The sequence below is a fragment of the Fimicolochytrium jonesii genome, assembly GCF_025526975.1.
Source record: "Fimicolochytrium jonesii strain JEL569 chromosome Unknown EV422scaffold_36, whole genome shotgun sequence".
NCBI classification, from domain to species: domain Eukaryota; kingdom Fungi; phylum Chytridiomycota; class Chytridiomycetes; order Spizellomycetales; family Powellomycetaceae; genus Fimicolochytrium; species Fimicolochytrium jonesii.
Genome location: NW_026515703.1, coordinates 1 through 13,632, shown reverse-complemented (window position 1 = coordinate 13,632; position 13,632 = coordinate 1). Strand labels below are relative to the sequence as shown.

Sequence of the window (13,632 nt, the reverse complement as noted above, 5' to 3'; positions counted from 1 at the left end):
TATGGGGGAAGTTGGGCGAGTCATCTGCTAAGAATATAAGATCTTCGAAAGCCTTTCGCTCAAGGATACAGATGTCTCATATGGATGATTACATGCACAAAAGTGGCAGATACAGAGGTTATATCAGCTGTCATGCGCTACGCCTAGCTACGCCTACCCTACGCATACACAGCCTTAATAACCTCCTCAAAAACCGGCTGGACCTGTTTCCGCGACGAGCGCACATTCCGCTGCTCATACAACCTCGCCCCGGCGTCGATCTGTGTGATGAATGCGAGGTCAAGTGTTGACGCCTCAATCTTCGTCACAAGCTCCGTTTGCTGCTGTTCCGAGACCGTAGACGTGGGGAAGAGGAGCAGAAGTTCGCGTTTGAACACCGTCGCGGAGGAGGAGTCCGAGGATGAGGCGACTTCGGTAGCCGTCATAAGCACATAAACATCAACCCCCACCTTCCCCGCAAACTCGCGACACTGCGTCACCAATCTCCTCATGCCATCTTCCCCTTTCCCTCCCTCACGGGCAGCCCACCCACCCGATCCCTGAATGCGGTATCCGACGCTCGATATCCCCAATTTTGCCGTCTTGTTGGTGCCGGGGGTGGGATGAACAACCCATCCCTTGTAATCCTTCCGTATCAGATCAGGCGTAGAGAGGTGCGTGATATTCGTTTTGGCGGCGTGTACGGCTGAGAATAGGTGTTGAAGCCACGTCTCGTCGCGCTCGTTCTGCTGTGTTATGGTGGTGGTGATATCCCCGCGAGCGTAAGGCGTAAGGAACCGCACAGCCTCCCGATCTTCGGGTGTCGCGCGGCCGTATGCTTCAACCAGATTGACTGTATCGATCAGGATCGCTTGGAGCATCAGCATGGCCAGTCCGGTCAGCAGGGTGGGTTTGACGGTGCTGTTCCCGTTCTCAGAAAGTGCCCGCCGCCATTCACCGGCAACCAACGTCGTCGCACTCCCCACGGCCTTAACCATCCTCACATCCCCCTTCTGGTCCGTATACAAACCCTCATCAACATGATGATCAACCACCCCTACAACCCTCCCCGCAAACCGCTCCAACGTCGGTGCCAGTGCGTTATGATCCACCAGCACGAAATGCACATCATGGGCTTTGTCGAGGTAGTCCAGATCGATCTCGTCGAGGAATGTGAGGTGTGGCACGAGGTCCGTGGAGGGCGAGGCGGCGTGCAGGGCGAAGGGGCATTCGGTGCGGAGCGGGAAGTCGGCTCGGAGAATGGATATTAGGGGGACGTAGACTGTGTTTTGTTTTCCTTTTTGTTGGGCGCGGAGGTAGGCGAGCGAGATTGCGCAGACGACCGAGTCGAGGTCGGCGGCTTCGTTGCCGATTATGATGGTGATGTGCTGTCTGGTCTTGGACTTCCCGGCCTTGGCCAGGAATGCCTTTGTAAACGCTAGGAAGTCTGGTAGGGTGACGGTTCCACTTTGGGAAGGCTTGCTGGACTTCTTTGCTCCACTGGATCCACGGCCATTGGGAGCAACACATGAGGGTTCATCACCATGGTCTTCTGCCCTTGTGTTCGGGATCGCCCGATCTTCAAAGCCGACACTGTCCTCTTCGCCGGCGCCAGTATGACCCCAGTCGCCGAAACCTTCCAGATCGTGTTGCAACCGCTTCAGCTGCGGTTTACGAGAGGCGGCGTTCGCGGTGCGGCGGGAAGGGCGGGTCTTTTTGTCGGTGTGCTTCTCCGGTATCGCATTTGAAGACAGCGCAGGTTTCTCAGCGGCATCATCATCTTTTTCAGCCGAATTTGCCGAAGCCGTTATCGGTCTCCTGTCATCGCTCCCTCGTCCGCTTTCGACGGGCGTCTGCTCCGAGTCTGTCCGCTTTCGCCGCTGGATTGGTACTTTCCCCTTTGCCTCGCCGCTTTTGCTTGCTTTGGAAGACTTTGCGGAGGATTGGTGGGAGGAAGTAGGGATAAAACGCGGCGCATCGGCCCCAAGGGAGGGGTTGTAGAAATTGCCTAGGCCTGTGAAATCCGTAATCTCTTCTTCTGCGATGTCCATAAACAGTTGGTCCAACAACATTAGCCAATCAGGATAATCGACGCGGCAGACAAGATTCACCCACTGTACATACCGGTTTCAGCAGCAGCTTTCCTCGCAGAAGAAGCAGCAGACGAGAAATCCATATCCGGCACATGCACCGGCGCCTTCTCCGCCACCACCCTCCTCCCCTTCAAATCGATCGTAATAACCCTCCTCCGCTTCTGCTCCTCCTCCACCCTCCGCTGCTCCTGCAACCGCTTCGTCGCCAACGCGCGTTCCTCCAAACTCAGCCACTTGTTCGCCGCCGCGTCCTCGTAGCTGAAATCGCTCGCCTGGTCAAACACTTTAGTTCGCGCGACGCTGTTGCGCTGATAGTCGAGTAAACGTTCGGTCTGCTGCTCGGCGCGGCGGAGCGAGTCGCGGGCTTCGTCGGACATGAGGGTCGGGAACTGCGCAGCGTTGTCGGGGGTAGGCATCGCTGCGATCTTGGACGCTGCGACGGACGGGATCTGGGCGCCTGCGGCGCGGCCGTAGCGGGCGTTGGTGTAAGCGTCTTTGCCGGCGCGGGCTTTGGTTTTTTGGCCGGCTTTGGAGGGAGCTGAGGAGGCGCGTTCTTGGAGGAGCTCGAATTGCTGTTGTTTGGATTGGACGTCGCTGCCACAGCAGGGGCAGGGGCCTTCGCCTTCGAGACGGCAGACGATCTTGCCGCATGTGATGCAGTTGGTGACTAGACCGTGGACTGCCGCTGAGATTTATTGCCCACTGTTAGTCTCCCATCACGGCCAACATGGACTGGAAGCCTCACATACGACCTACCCAAACATTCACAGACGACCCTCCCAGCATACCCCGGCGGCGCCTTCCCAACCTTGACCATCCGATCCAGTTCATCCAAAGCAGCAGAGACATCCTTCCCTTTCTTCTGCTTTGCCTTCCCAGTAGCAGCACGCGGACTTCGCGATGCATCGGCAGGTCTAGGCCCTGCGCCGCCGATCTTGTCGCTTAATAGCGTGCCTTCGCTTGCAGCATTCGGCGGTGGTGCATGCGAGATGTCGTTTCGAGTGCTCGCTTTGCTGAGACATTGGAAAACTCGTTAAAGCTGCAATACTACGCCATCAACATATGGGCGGTTGGAGAGTCGAGACTTACCCGACGATGTAATCCTCCTCCTCCTTCGCCTTCCTGTACCCGCCCAATGCATTCTTCGCCGCCTGATCCGGCTGCAAACAAGGTTTTTCTCCAATCAGCCCACCGGCGCCCTTCGCAAATTATTCCACATCAGGTTGAGAAAAAGGGATACCTACCCCATGAACCCCCTTCCGAACCTCCGCCTTCAACGGCGCATTCCACACCCCCTTCGCCGCAAACTTCGGAAACCTCCGCTCATTGAACTCCTCGATAAACGCTAGCGCCGTCGCGTCGTCGCCCACCATGCCCTGAAAATTCGTCACAAGCCGTAAGCGATAAGAAAACACACCCTCCAACTCTATAGATCACTCGAAATGTGTGACACGCACCATGAGGAACCCTACACATTCATCAGGTGATTGCATAGACATGAGGTACGACGTGACCTGCTCAAGCTCGGCTTTGTTCATGCCGAGGCGTTCGGAGAGTTTCTCTGAGACCCATTTGTCCAGGGTGTCCATTTTGGATGTTGTTCGAGTGGGGATGAGCGGTTGAGTGGGAACGGGGATGGTGGTGGTGTTGTGAAGGTGAGAAAGCTTGATATGATGTTGAGCTGCCGCCGGGACTGCTATGCTCTTGTGGATATATGCAATGTATGCAGAGGGAAGATATCGTCTCACAACGTGTGTTGCGCTAGTGGCCAGTTGCATGTATATGGGCAATGTTTTTGTCGTAGCGTTTGACATTGGGCGTTCGCAGAAACTCGTCCCCAACTTCCAAGGGCGACATCTCACGCTGGCTCTTTCCTTTGGACAACGATCCATTGCTGTTTTGCTCACACGCCATCATATGTACATATGTAGCAAGATCTACCCCAATACCGCACTCTTCGCTTACTTCGAACAATGTACACAGCTGCAGCCGCATCGCCCTACGCCATTATCCCGCTGGGCGCTCTCTTCCCGTCCACATCAACCGCAGACTCGGCCCCGCCAACTGGCGCTCCACCGCCGTCGTTACCGCTCCAGCCCATCTCCTCCCTCCCGCCGTCTGACAACAATGGCAACGACACCCAAGACGGTTCTGGCCTGGCCTACATATCCGTCTCCAGGGGCCAGGCACAGCTGTATGTCTCTGTCTTTGAGGACGTGGTGAATGCAAAGGAATCGAAGCAGTTCATTGTGTCCGGGAGCGGCGTTGTGCCAAACTGTGTTCTACTCAACGGAGCTGCGGTGAGTGACTGTCTCGCCACAGAAATGCCTTGCTGTGAAATGTCGCAAGTTCAAGACTGACGCAATACTTTTCCCATGGGACAGATCTTGGACAAAACCCTCCTGCAGCTCAGCGCCCTCAAAGCACTGCTAGCTCAGTCGTCGTCCTCGATGCGCACGCGCACACTATACTCTGAGGTCATATTCAATCTCTCACCAACAAACAACATCTCTGATGCGCTGCGCTCGTTTGGGATCTCAGATACCGCTCCGACATCCTTGATTGCGGTGACAATCGGTGATGCTGGGGTGCCTGGTGTGGATGAGGAGCAAGCAGAAGTGCATCGAAAGCTGGAGGAGCTGATCAAGGGACGCAGGACTGGAATTGAGAGGATTGGCCAATTGGTGGACCTAGATGTCGTGACCAAGGTGGGTTGACCCAAATTCACCAATCAGTAGGACACCCCTGTGCTAATCTTTTCCTATGTAGATCTATAAGACCGGTGCGAACGGCAGCAATGGCAATGTTAAAGGGAAAAAGGGTTCCGCGCTAGCAGCACCACCATCACACGCAGATGACTTGCTTGCCATTGTCATAGGAACCATGGCGCTGAAGGGGTATACCAACTGAGAAGGGATTCGACTGATCTGGTCACAACTCACAAGCCTTGATAAGCCTAAAAGTCGTGATTCGGCTCAGATGGATAAGACCCACAAAGGTCAGTTCTACGCGAAACCATCTGAGAATTCACGACTAGCGAAGCAGAGGGTGTTGGAAACCTGGGGTCAAGATTGCTCAAAGGACGGTCATAAGCGGGCGATTGATGCGTCTGCCTTCCGTCGCGCCGTCCGAGGAGTCTTTTTTTGGCGTACACGAGGAGTTCCTGTGGATGGGACTCACTTAGACACTTTACCATGTTGGGTCATCCGTCTTGCAGCCATATGCAAAGAGCTATACGTTGAAGCGGACGTGAAGGGCATCGCCGCGACGGCGGGCAGAAAGTACCAAGTGGAGATTCGTCACGCTACATGCCCTCATCGGGTGTCGCACCAACCTTTGAACCTGGTCTACCACCGGCGCGGGAGGGTTTACGGGTTTCCCTAGACATTAGGTCCTTAATGCGCTCTGCGCTCCCGATAACTAGTTCATCTTCTTCGAGCCATCCCTCCCTCCCTACCGTGGCCTTCAGTCATAGCACTCGATAGCTCAAAAGATAAAAGGGAAAGGGAAGGAATCTACGGCTACACTTGTTATTTACAAACACTCGAGAAGAAAAATAGGGAAGCTTACTCAGCAACCTCCTCCTCGTCCATACACTCTAGAGGACTACGTTCCTCGAGCACAATCACAGCCCTCCGCGCGCAATAACTTACAGTTAGGGTTACATGCGCGACAGTCAACTGCGCACAGTTCGGGCTTCATATTTGTGACAGGTCTGACCGCCGGTGCCAAGAAGGCTGAAAACGAGGGAAACCCTACGACCTGTTCAACTGTGTTGTGAATCTGATGAGTCTGTGGGATGTGCGACCTGACCGTAGTCGTTTCACGGCGAAACCGCACGCGTTCAGTTTCGCGCTGCCGCCGTCCATGACATCTCGCGTTTCTTTTCGCACGAAATGCGAACGTGCATCGTAATTATGGTGGGGTTGGAGCATAGCCTCTAGCCAAGAGCAGGCTCAATTGTCGGTAATCCAGTGGAATGGCGGGGTCAAGCGGCGTGGCTTGTGCCAAGAAGGCCAAGACTGGAAAAGTCCTGTCTGGCATCGCCGACAAGGAATGCATCAACCTTCCATGACGGCGGGTATGAAACAAGATTATTTTCGCGCAAAGGGATGTGTATAAGAGCAGCTGCAGCCACTTGCAATCCCTGTCGTTCGCTTCATAGTCCTCAACACATCACTTCATTCCTCGGTCCCCTTCACTCCTCAAAGCTTACTTCAGATCCGTTCGCTTCCGATCAGCAGCAATGTTCATCATCAAAACAACAACCGCCGCCGCCGTGCTTTCATGCACCGTCGCGCTAATTGGAAAATCAGCTTTAGCGCTTCCTGTCGACGTGGCCGCTCTCGATCCTCACGATCCGTCCTGGGCGCAACCCCTCACTGAACAACTGAATGCCTTGCGTGAAAAGCTGGATGTGCACGGCGCATCCGTCGCAGTCGTTCATGAAGGTCGTACCTGGCTGCGAGCACTTGGGCACAAGGACATTGCAAAGACCCAACCGGTTACCATTGACACATCGTTCTTGATGGGATCTGTAACTAAGGTGAGATCTCGCTGGGATGAATGTGGTGTCCAGATCTCACTGGGATGAATGTGGTGTCCAGGCATAGAAACTGAACCTTCCTCGTCATTAGTCTTTCACCGCGCTAGGTGCTGCACGCGCTGTTGCCAAAGGGCAGATGCATTGGGACACCCCTTTGCAGGAGTACGTTCATGAATTCTGGCCCAACTACCCCGGCTTTTGGGATCCGGACACTGATAGAAATGTAACTCTCGCGGACCTCCTTTCCCATCGAACGGTGAGTATATACGCGGGTAACAAGTCGTTTGTGAAGATGGAAGCTCACTCGACGCGCTTCGTTGGGCAGGGCGTAGCTGGCAACATCCCCGTCCTCCTCGCATGGAACACAACCGAGTCATTTCTGCAACATCAAAAGAATATCCCGCCATCCGCACCCCTCCGTACACGCTTCCAGTACAGCAACGCAATGTTTGGTCTTGCGGGCTATCTTACGGCGAAAGCGACAGGCCACGCCGATTGGGCAGCGCAGATACGCCAGGATATTTTCGTCCCGCTCCATTTGAGCGCCACCAGGGCAACGATGGCGGAATTCATGGAGATGCCTGATCGCAGCCTCGGGCAGTCCACCGACACCGACCGCATCGAAGATGTCGTGTTGCAAGTAGAATCAGCGGGCGCCATCTCCACATCCGTCAGAGACTTTGCAAAGTATGCACGCGCCTTGCTGCAGACCTTCCGAGGGGATGCCGATCCGCTTGCTATTGGCTCGAAGGTTTTCCAACCGTTCCGCGACCCCCAAATGCGCTTTGACACAAAGCTTGAAGAACTGTATCACTCGGAGTTGTTGCATGGTCACAATACGTCGGACTTGAGCTGTGAGTGTCGTGACGAAACATCTGGCTTGGCATTATGCAACTGATACTGACCACATCGCTTCCCGCTGTTTGTGCATCTCCGCGTTCAGATACGTTCGGACTGTTCAAGGGCCAGTGGCGCAACTACACGTTCTACTTGCACGGCGGCAACAACCTGGGCTACGCCTCTAATCTCTGTCTTCTCCCGGAAGCCAACCTCGCAGTGGCCGTGCTGTCGAGCGCGGACAATACGCGCAACTGTTTCCGCGAAGAGGCATGCGCAACCGCATTCGACGCCGTCCTCGGAACAGCGGAACTTGGCGAGCCCAAGCACGATTGCCCTGCAGTGCCCGCAAGTCGACCATTCCCCCAACCTGGCCCACTCCCTCTCCCCACTTCCGCTTATACGGGCGAGTTTCAGTCACGCATCATGGGCAAAATGCTCGTCGGTGTAGACGCGCAAGGAAATCTGACCATGGCGGTCGGCGAACGGCGCAAGTTCATGACAGGCACTTTATATGCGCCAGCCGGCGGTCCAACGACATCAATGAGCCTTATCGGAAAAGGCGCGCCTGCTCTCCCTCCGTTCATGTTCACCGCCAAAGTCGACGCCAACTCGACTGCCGTCCAGGGATACTACTTTGTGCTGGATGGGAATATGGTTAAAATCTGTGATGAACCGGGGCCGGGGTGTCAGGACTTTTTCAAGCGTGTGGATGCCGCCTGAGCGGCTCTGTGCTCGGCAAGGTGGTTCCCGACGTTTGTCAACTTTGCACTCTTATATAGAAGACATGGAAGACATATACCTGAACCTGTTTAGTAAATCACTTTGTTCAGAGAGCGAATGACCATGTTACTATGTTACAGTACCTTATACAAGACATTTGCTGAATGAGGAGAGAAGCGTGAGGAGCGCATATTCGTATGATGCCGCATCCGTTTGTCGCGATGAACGCCGTTGGGGCGAGAAACGTCGCAGACAATTGAAGTTTCCGACGCGTTCGGCGCGGAATAACAGCCTTCCGCGCAGAATAACAGCCGCAGCGACGTCTGATTCACCGATGGGCTTGGGGTTCCCTCGATGGCGGCCCTTCAAACCTCCCAGTGACGGCCGAGAAGGGTGCGCGGTCAAGATGTCCTATGCCGACAGACAGAGCATCCTCAAATGTCGTCAAGACCGTCTCAGCAGCTGAGGGTCACTCCGTGATTACACTCCCAGCAATCGACTCAAGCGATCGCACTACATTGTTGAGGACCAGGACTTCGGCGCTGAGCGCTTCGGGACCCTCGCCAATCCGTCTGAGCCGAAATCGGCACCGCGGTCGCCTCGCTCGGCGTCATCCCCGAGTAAAGCGAAGTTGGCCAAGGAAGTGATTACTGTGGACGGGTGAAGTGGCGCAAAGGCGGCACCGGCAGAGACCAATGCGGTGTCGCCGGAATCTGCTCCGCTGCGTCTTACATCTCCCAGAGCAATGATCTTGGTTGAATGCAGGCGTCGTTGATTCTCGTATAGCTATAGTTCTTACCCTTCCCCGTCTCAAACGGTTGTTACCCCTGCGCCGTGCTATGTACAACAGATAGAGATTAATCATTGTTTGTATGAAAAGTTCACGTAGTTCTGAATCATAACAAGTGGCAATATCTTCAATGCAACATGATGCAACATCAGACATGCACAGCTTCAATATTGCCGTAACGGGGACCCGGGTTTTCATTGCCTCAGCCTTCTCGCATGAGATGTACCTTTACGGCGTCGAGGAAAGTGGTGCGTTTTACAACTTGCGCTCCACACCGATTCCGGGCTAACCCGGGCTTAACCCGGGCTTTTCGGTCGAGCGGCGCAGAATAAGACTTCGGTCGTCAAAAGTACATTACCAGTATGAGTTCGGTCGAGCGGCGCACAGTGTCATGTCAGAGCGGCTGTGACTTTCAATCCAGCCGGGGCAGGAAAGCGCATCACGAAAAAACTATAAAAGGAGGCGTCATACCGCCGAATTCCCCATCATGACATCGGAAACTCACAATCTGACTGAAATAAGCAAGGATGACAAGCTCTACGTCCTGGCAGACGATTTGAAAAGGGTCGTACAGCCGGCAGGCTTCTGGCAGTCACCGCACGAGGATGCGGTTCATGAGGTGAGCAGTCTTTGACAGTACCTGTCAGTCGACCGCACCTGTCAGTTAGCCTTCGCAAATCGGGACAGTTCTGAGTTCAGTACCATTCTCAATGCATGACTGCGGAGCCGCAAAATGAAGCGTAATGAGGCGTCACTGTGCCGGCACCACATGGGAATTTGTGAATCTGTCGGTGGTACAGCCCAGGGTGGCTGTTGTGGCCTGTCGAGCAGTTATTGGAGGTTGTTGTTCTTTAGGTGGCCAGGCCCCGCATGGTGGTCAAAACACCACTCTTCGTCTTTCAGCAACCTTTTTCCTTTCACCTTCCCTTCCTTATTTACGAAGTGAGCAATGTCTACCAGTATCCCGACCCTCCACAACCTCGCCACAAACGAGCTTGTGGCCTTTGTATGTCAACAAAAGGGACAGATGATTGAGCATACTTCGCCATCTTTCCGACCAGGTGCTCTCAGACACTTGTGAACTCCTCGCCAAACACACCGTTCGGATTTATTGGGTGGATGAAGACTAAGGACTTCGAGGACGATCTTTACGAAGCCTGGAATAAGGGAAGGGTGGGCCGCCGCTACAGTTGTTTTGAGGAGTTTAAAGAAGAGGAAGGAGACGATTACATCATTCTATGTCGCCAATCGCATTCACATATTCCCCCGTGGACTGAGGAAACTGGCCTACTGGGATGCAGGGCGTGGAGTCGAGGGAGCGATGTCGGGTTCTTCGGAAATCCGATGATCGTGAACAGCGCCGCGGCAGATCTTTCCCGCGATGATACTCGAGAGGCCGAGCTTGGACACCCAGTCAGTGCGTACGCCATATGGGACCAGCTGGCACGTTGTTCCTTCTGGGTTCCTTTTCACCTATGCAGCTTGACCCAGGGCTGGTGATCGGAGGGGGGAGGGGGGGGGGGGGGGGGGGAATGTTGACGCGTTCCGCCCGCCCTTCTTCCTCTCCTCGCTTTTGGCCCCCTTCTTCGGGGTACAGGATTCACACACACAACCCAGCAATTATGTACAAGCAGTGTACACATTTGCACATGCACATGATACACAACAGACTGAGAGAGACAGATCTACAGTAGCTTTTTCTTTCACAATCAACCAAATCAAAATCCTCTCACCACATCTCCCGCGCCAGCGGTCCCTCCCTAACCATCCTCACCACATCCACCAGCCCCAACCAAGCCCCACACCCCCCCCACCGCCAAAAAGTCCCCACCTACTTCCCACCCAAACTCTCCCCGGTAATCCTCCTCAACGCCGTCAACATCGCATCCTCCCCTCCCTCCTCCAAGCTCCACCCAGGCGGTAAACTATCAGATCTTGCGTCGTCGTCGGATAGGAGGGATGATTCTGATGCGATTGGGAGTGGGGAGGAGGAGGGGGTGGAGCTTGTTTCTGATGGGAGGGGTCCCAAAGCCAGGTGTTGTTTGGCGTGTGTTGTGGGGGATGGCTGTGGTTGGGGGGGTATGGTGCCGGTTGATGAGGTCGGGGATACCGTTTTTGACGTGTCGTTTCCCGTTGTGGTAAGCGGTGAGAGTGACGCCGGTGTTACCCGTCTGATCGGCGCCGCCGGCCTTCTCCTTCCCACGTCCATTCCCAGCCATCTGCGCCCGCTCATACTCCTGCCTCACATAATTCGCACACCTCTCCACCCCCGGTAACTCCTGTATCAAACTCTGCACCGTCGGATGCGAGAACCCAAAATACTCTGGCCCAGAGGCGCTCGCACTGTTTTCGCGATTCCGGACGGCGTTCGCGCCTTTAAGGACTGCTGTCCATGCGCCGGTGGCTGATTGCGCTGTGATGATGTTTTGGGGCGCATCGTCGGGGACGATTTGAAAGCGCGGGCCGTCGGCGCCCGAGTCGAGGATGGAGCAGACGTAGCGGGTGGATTTGGTAGGGGAGACCATGCTTGCGTAGTTTCTGGTGGTGGGAGGGAGTTAGGGAAGGGGGTTAGTCTTCTTGACGCCGCAGTTGAAGTTACCAAGTCCATTGCGCAACTCACCTGGAAGAAACATATCCAACAGGATAGATATACCTCTCACTATGAAAGTTCTTCCGGTCATACACCACCTCGCCCAGCTGATGCACAGTGATGATCCCGCTCTTGAACGGAACGATCGGCTTTCCCGACTCGTCGCGCGGCACGGGTTGCACTTTGCGGAGCTTGACGGGCACGTATCTTTTGGACGCTGGGCGCGCTCTTGATTTGGTGACGATGGATGGGGTGGCTTCTGGTTGCTCTGTTTCGATGATAGAGCGCGGGTTTGTTTGGGCATGGGTGTGGTTATTGTTCCGAGCAAGACTCATCGACGCATCGGTGTCCATAGAATCCGAATCGCTATCAAACGATGACGAAAGATCCGAGTCCGATCCAGACGAGGAGCTTGCATCTTCATATGTCATCAATCGATCGAGCAGGATACTAAGTCAAAAAGAGACACTCTTCTGATTAGCATCCCGCGCAGGCAGACAATAGAATCTCATTAGGAGAGAATGGCTTTGCGTACTCGGTAGTCTGCTTCAGATATGTAATCTCATACTTGGCCTTTTTCAACTTGGCCGTCAAGTGATCGTGTTCCTGGATGGGTAAGGGTAAACATGGAGAAGTCAACAAGATGCTACTACCAAAGCTGTCTAAAACCATAGGACGGGTGATAACTTACATCCAGCACATCTCTCATCTTTTATGATTATTGTGGGGACGGAAGAGGAGCGAATACACAGCGTAAGAAATCATGATACCCCCAAGAAATCTGAACATAGGCGGTGCTATCTATCATACCTTACGCTTCAACGCCCTATACTTATGTTCATCGACGCTCAAAATGGACGACCCCTTCTCCTTGCTGCTTGGTCGGGAGCGTGAATATGACATGGTGGTAGACGTATAGAGCGAGAGGGGGACGCAATAGAAAGTCCCTCTGTCTTTATGGGAAAGAGAATTGTATGAGCGTGGACAGACCGTGGGAAAATTGCTCAACGCATTTACGAACCACACCTGTTGACGGACGACGTGGGGAAAAGACAGTTCCCTTCACCAGTCTATAGACCTCAACGAAGATAGTCAACCAGTAGAAATGATCGAGAAAGAGTCAGCGAGGGCTGGCTGCTACTGTAAGTGGAAGACGAAAGCAGCTCCCTCAATCAAACAAGAAAGGAAGAAGAACAATGTCCTGGGAAGACACAGTACAAGTCCGTGGGGGGAAAAGGTGAGTGCGTACGGTACAGCAAGTACAGTAGGTGCGTGGGGAACTGCGGTAGGCTGCGTGCTATCTGAGGTAGCTTCAGATAATGTGGGTAATGTGAGGAGGGGGGTAAATGTGTCTGTTGTGCTGTGTGCTGGTAAGGGAAGGAGGGAGGGCGTGGGGGGAACGGTTGTCTGTCTGTCTGCCTGTGTGTGTGTGGGGAGGCCTCCGTCGGCCTATAATATGACCCGCCATGTTGCGCCGTGCGGGTCGGGTGCCTGCCTGCCTGCCTGCCTGGTGCGGGTGCCCGTGTGTGGTGTGAATCGTGTGAGTGAGTGAGTAAAGAGCCGAGTGTGTGAGGAGGACCCACGCCCGCCAGCACGCCCTCCCTCTGTCGAGCCGTGTCATCAGGGAGATGGATGGACAGGGAGCGTTTGTTTGTTTGCCTTCATCAACCTGATGAGAAAGTCTTAAGTCGCCCCCCGCCGTTATCTCCACTTTAGTCACTATTAGGCCCCCAGCGTAATGGGCAATGCCCAGGAAGTGGGGTGCACGTGGAGCCACGTGACCCATTTGTGTTGCGGGCACGGCCGTAGTATCTAAAGGCCTTCAAGTTCGTTCTTTTCTTTCCTCCTCACTGGAAAAGCAACGCAGATAGCAATTCAATCAGAAAGTAGAGTACTTCGAGCGAGAGATCCTTCAGTAACCGTCAGGCTTTCACTCTCGTTCTCTTGCACAGCTTGTTCTTGGCTGTGTTACCTCCGCAACCTGCGTTACGCTATCGTGCGAACTTGCTCCGGTCAAGTCGTGGGAAATACTGCTTTAACCCATTCCGCACACGGAATGGAGCCGTCCACTGTG

The 13,632-nt window shown here is 54.4% G+C and overlaps 4 protein-coding genes across 4 annotated transcripts; 2 read left to right on the top strand and 2 right to left on the bottom strand.

Moving 5' to 3' along the window:
• Positions 1-158: 158 nt before the first annotated feature.
• EV422DRAFT_571634 (uncharacterized protein) lies at positions 159-3,661 on the bottom strand (the record flags this gene model as incomplete). Its single annotated transcript, XM_053073017.1, has 6 exons — positions 159-2,017; positions 2,104-2,757; positions 2,829-3,085; positions 3,162-3,232; positions 3,317-3,448; positions 3,530-3,661. 6 exons carry the CDS (start codon positions 3,659-3,661, stop codon positions 159-161), a joined length of 3,105 nt encoding a protein of 1,034 aa, XP_052921420.1.
• Positions 3,662-3,890: 229 nt separating this feature from the next.
• Positions 3,891-5,005, top strand: EV422DRAFT_282948 (kinase binding protein CGI-121-domain-containing protein). Its single transcript, XM_053065975.1, has 3 exons — positions 3,891-4,372; positions 4,457-4,780; positions 4,842-5,005. Exons 1-3 carry the CDS (start codon positions 4,046-4,048, stop codon positions 4,980-4,982), a joined length of 792 nt encoding a protein of 263 aa, XP_052921419.1. The 5' UTR covers positions 3,891-4,045; the 3' UTR covers positions 4,983-5,005.
• Positions 5,006-6,163: 1,158 nt separating this feature from the next.
• EV422DRAFT_283008 (beta-lactamase/transpeptidase-like protein) lies at positions 6,164-8,231 on the top strand. The gene is made up of 4 exons (XM_053065977.1): positions 6,164-6,618; positions 6,710-6,874; positions 6,944-7,472; positions 7,562-8,231. Exons 1-4 carry the CDS (start codon positions 6,319-6,321, stop codon positions 8,176-8,178), a joined length of 1,611 nt encoding a protein of 536 aa, XP_052921418.1. The 5' UTR covers positions 6,164-6,318; the 3' UTR covers positions 8,179-8,231.
• Positions 8,232-11,199: 2,968 nt separating this feature from the next.
• EV422DRAFT_485550 (F/Y rich C-terminus-domain-containing protein) lies at positions 11,200-11,761 on the bottom strand (the record flags this gene model as incomplete). Its single annotated transcript, XM_053067375.1, has 2 exons — positions 11,200-11,506; positions 11,589-11,761. Coding segments are annotated over 2 exons (480 nt in total), but the record flags the coding sequence as incomplete, so codon positions are not given.
• Positions 11,762-13,632: the final 1,871 nt, after the last annotated feature.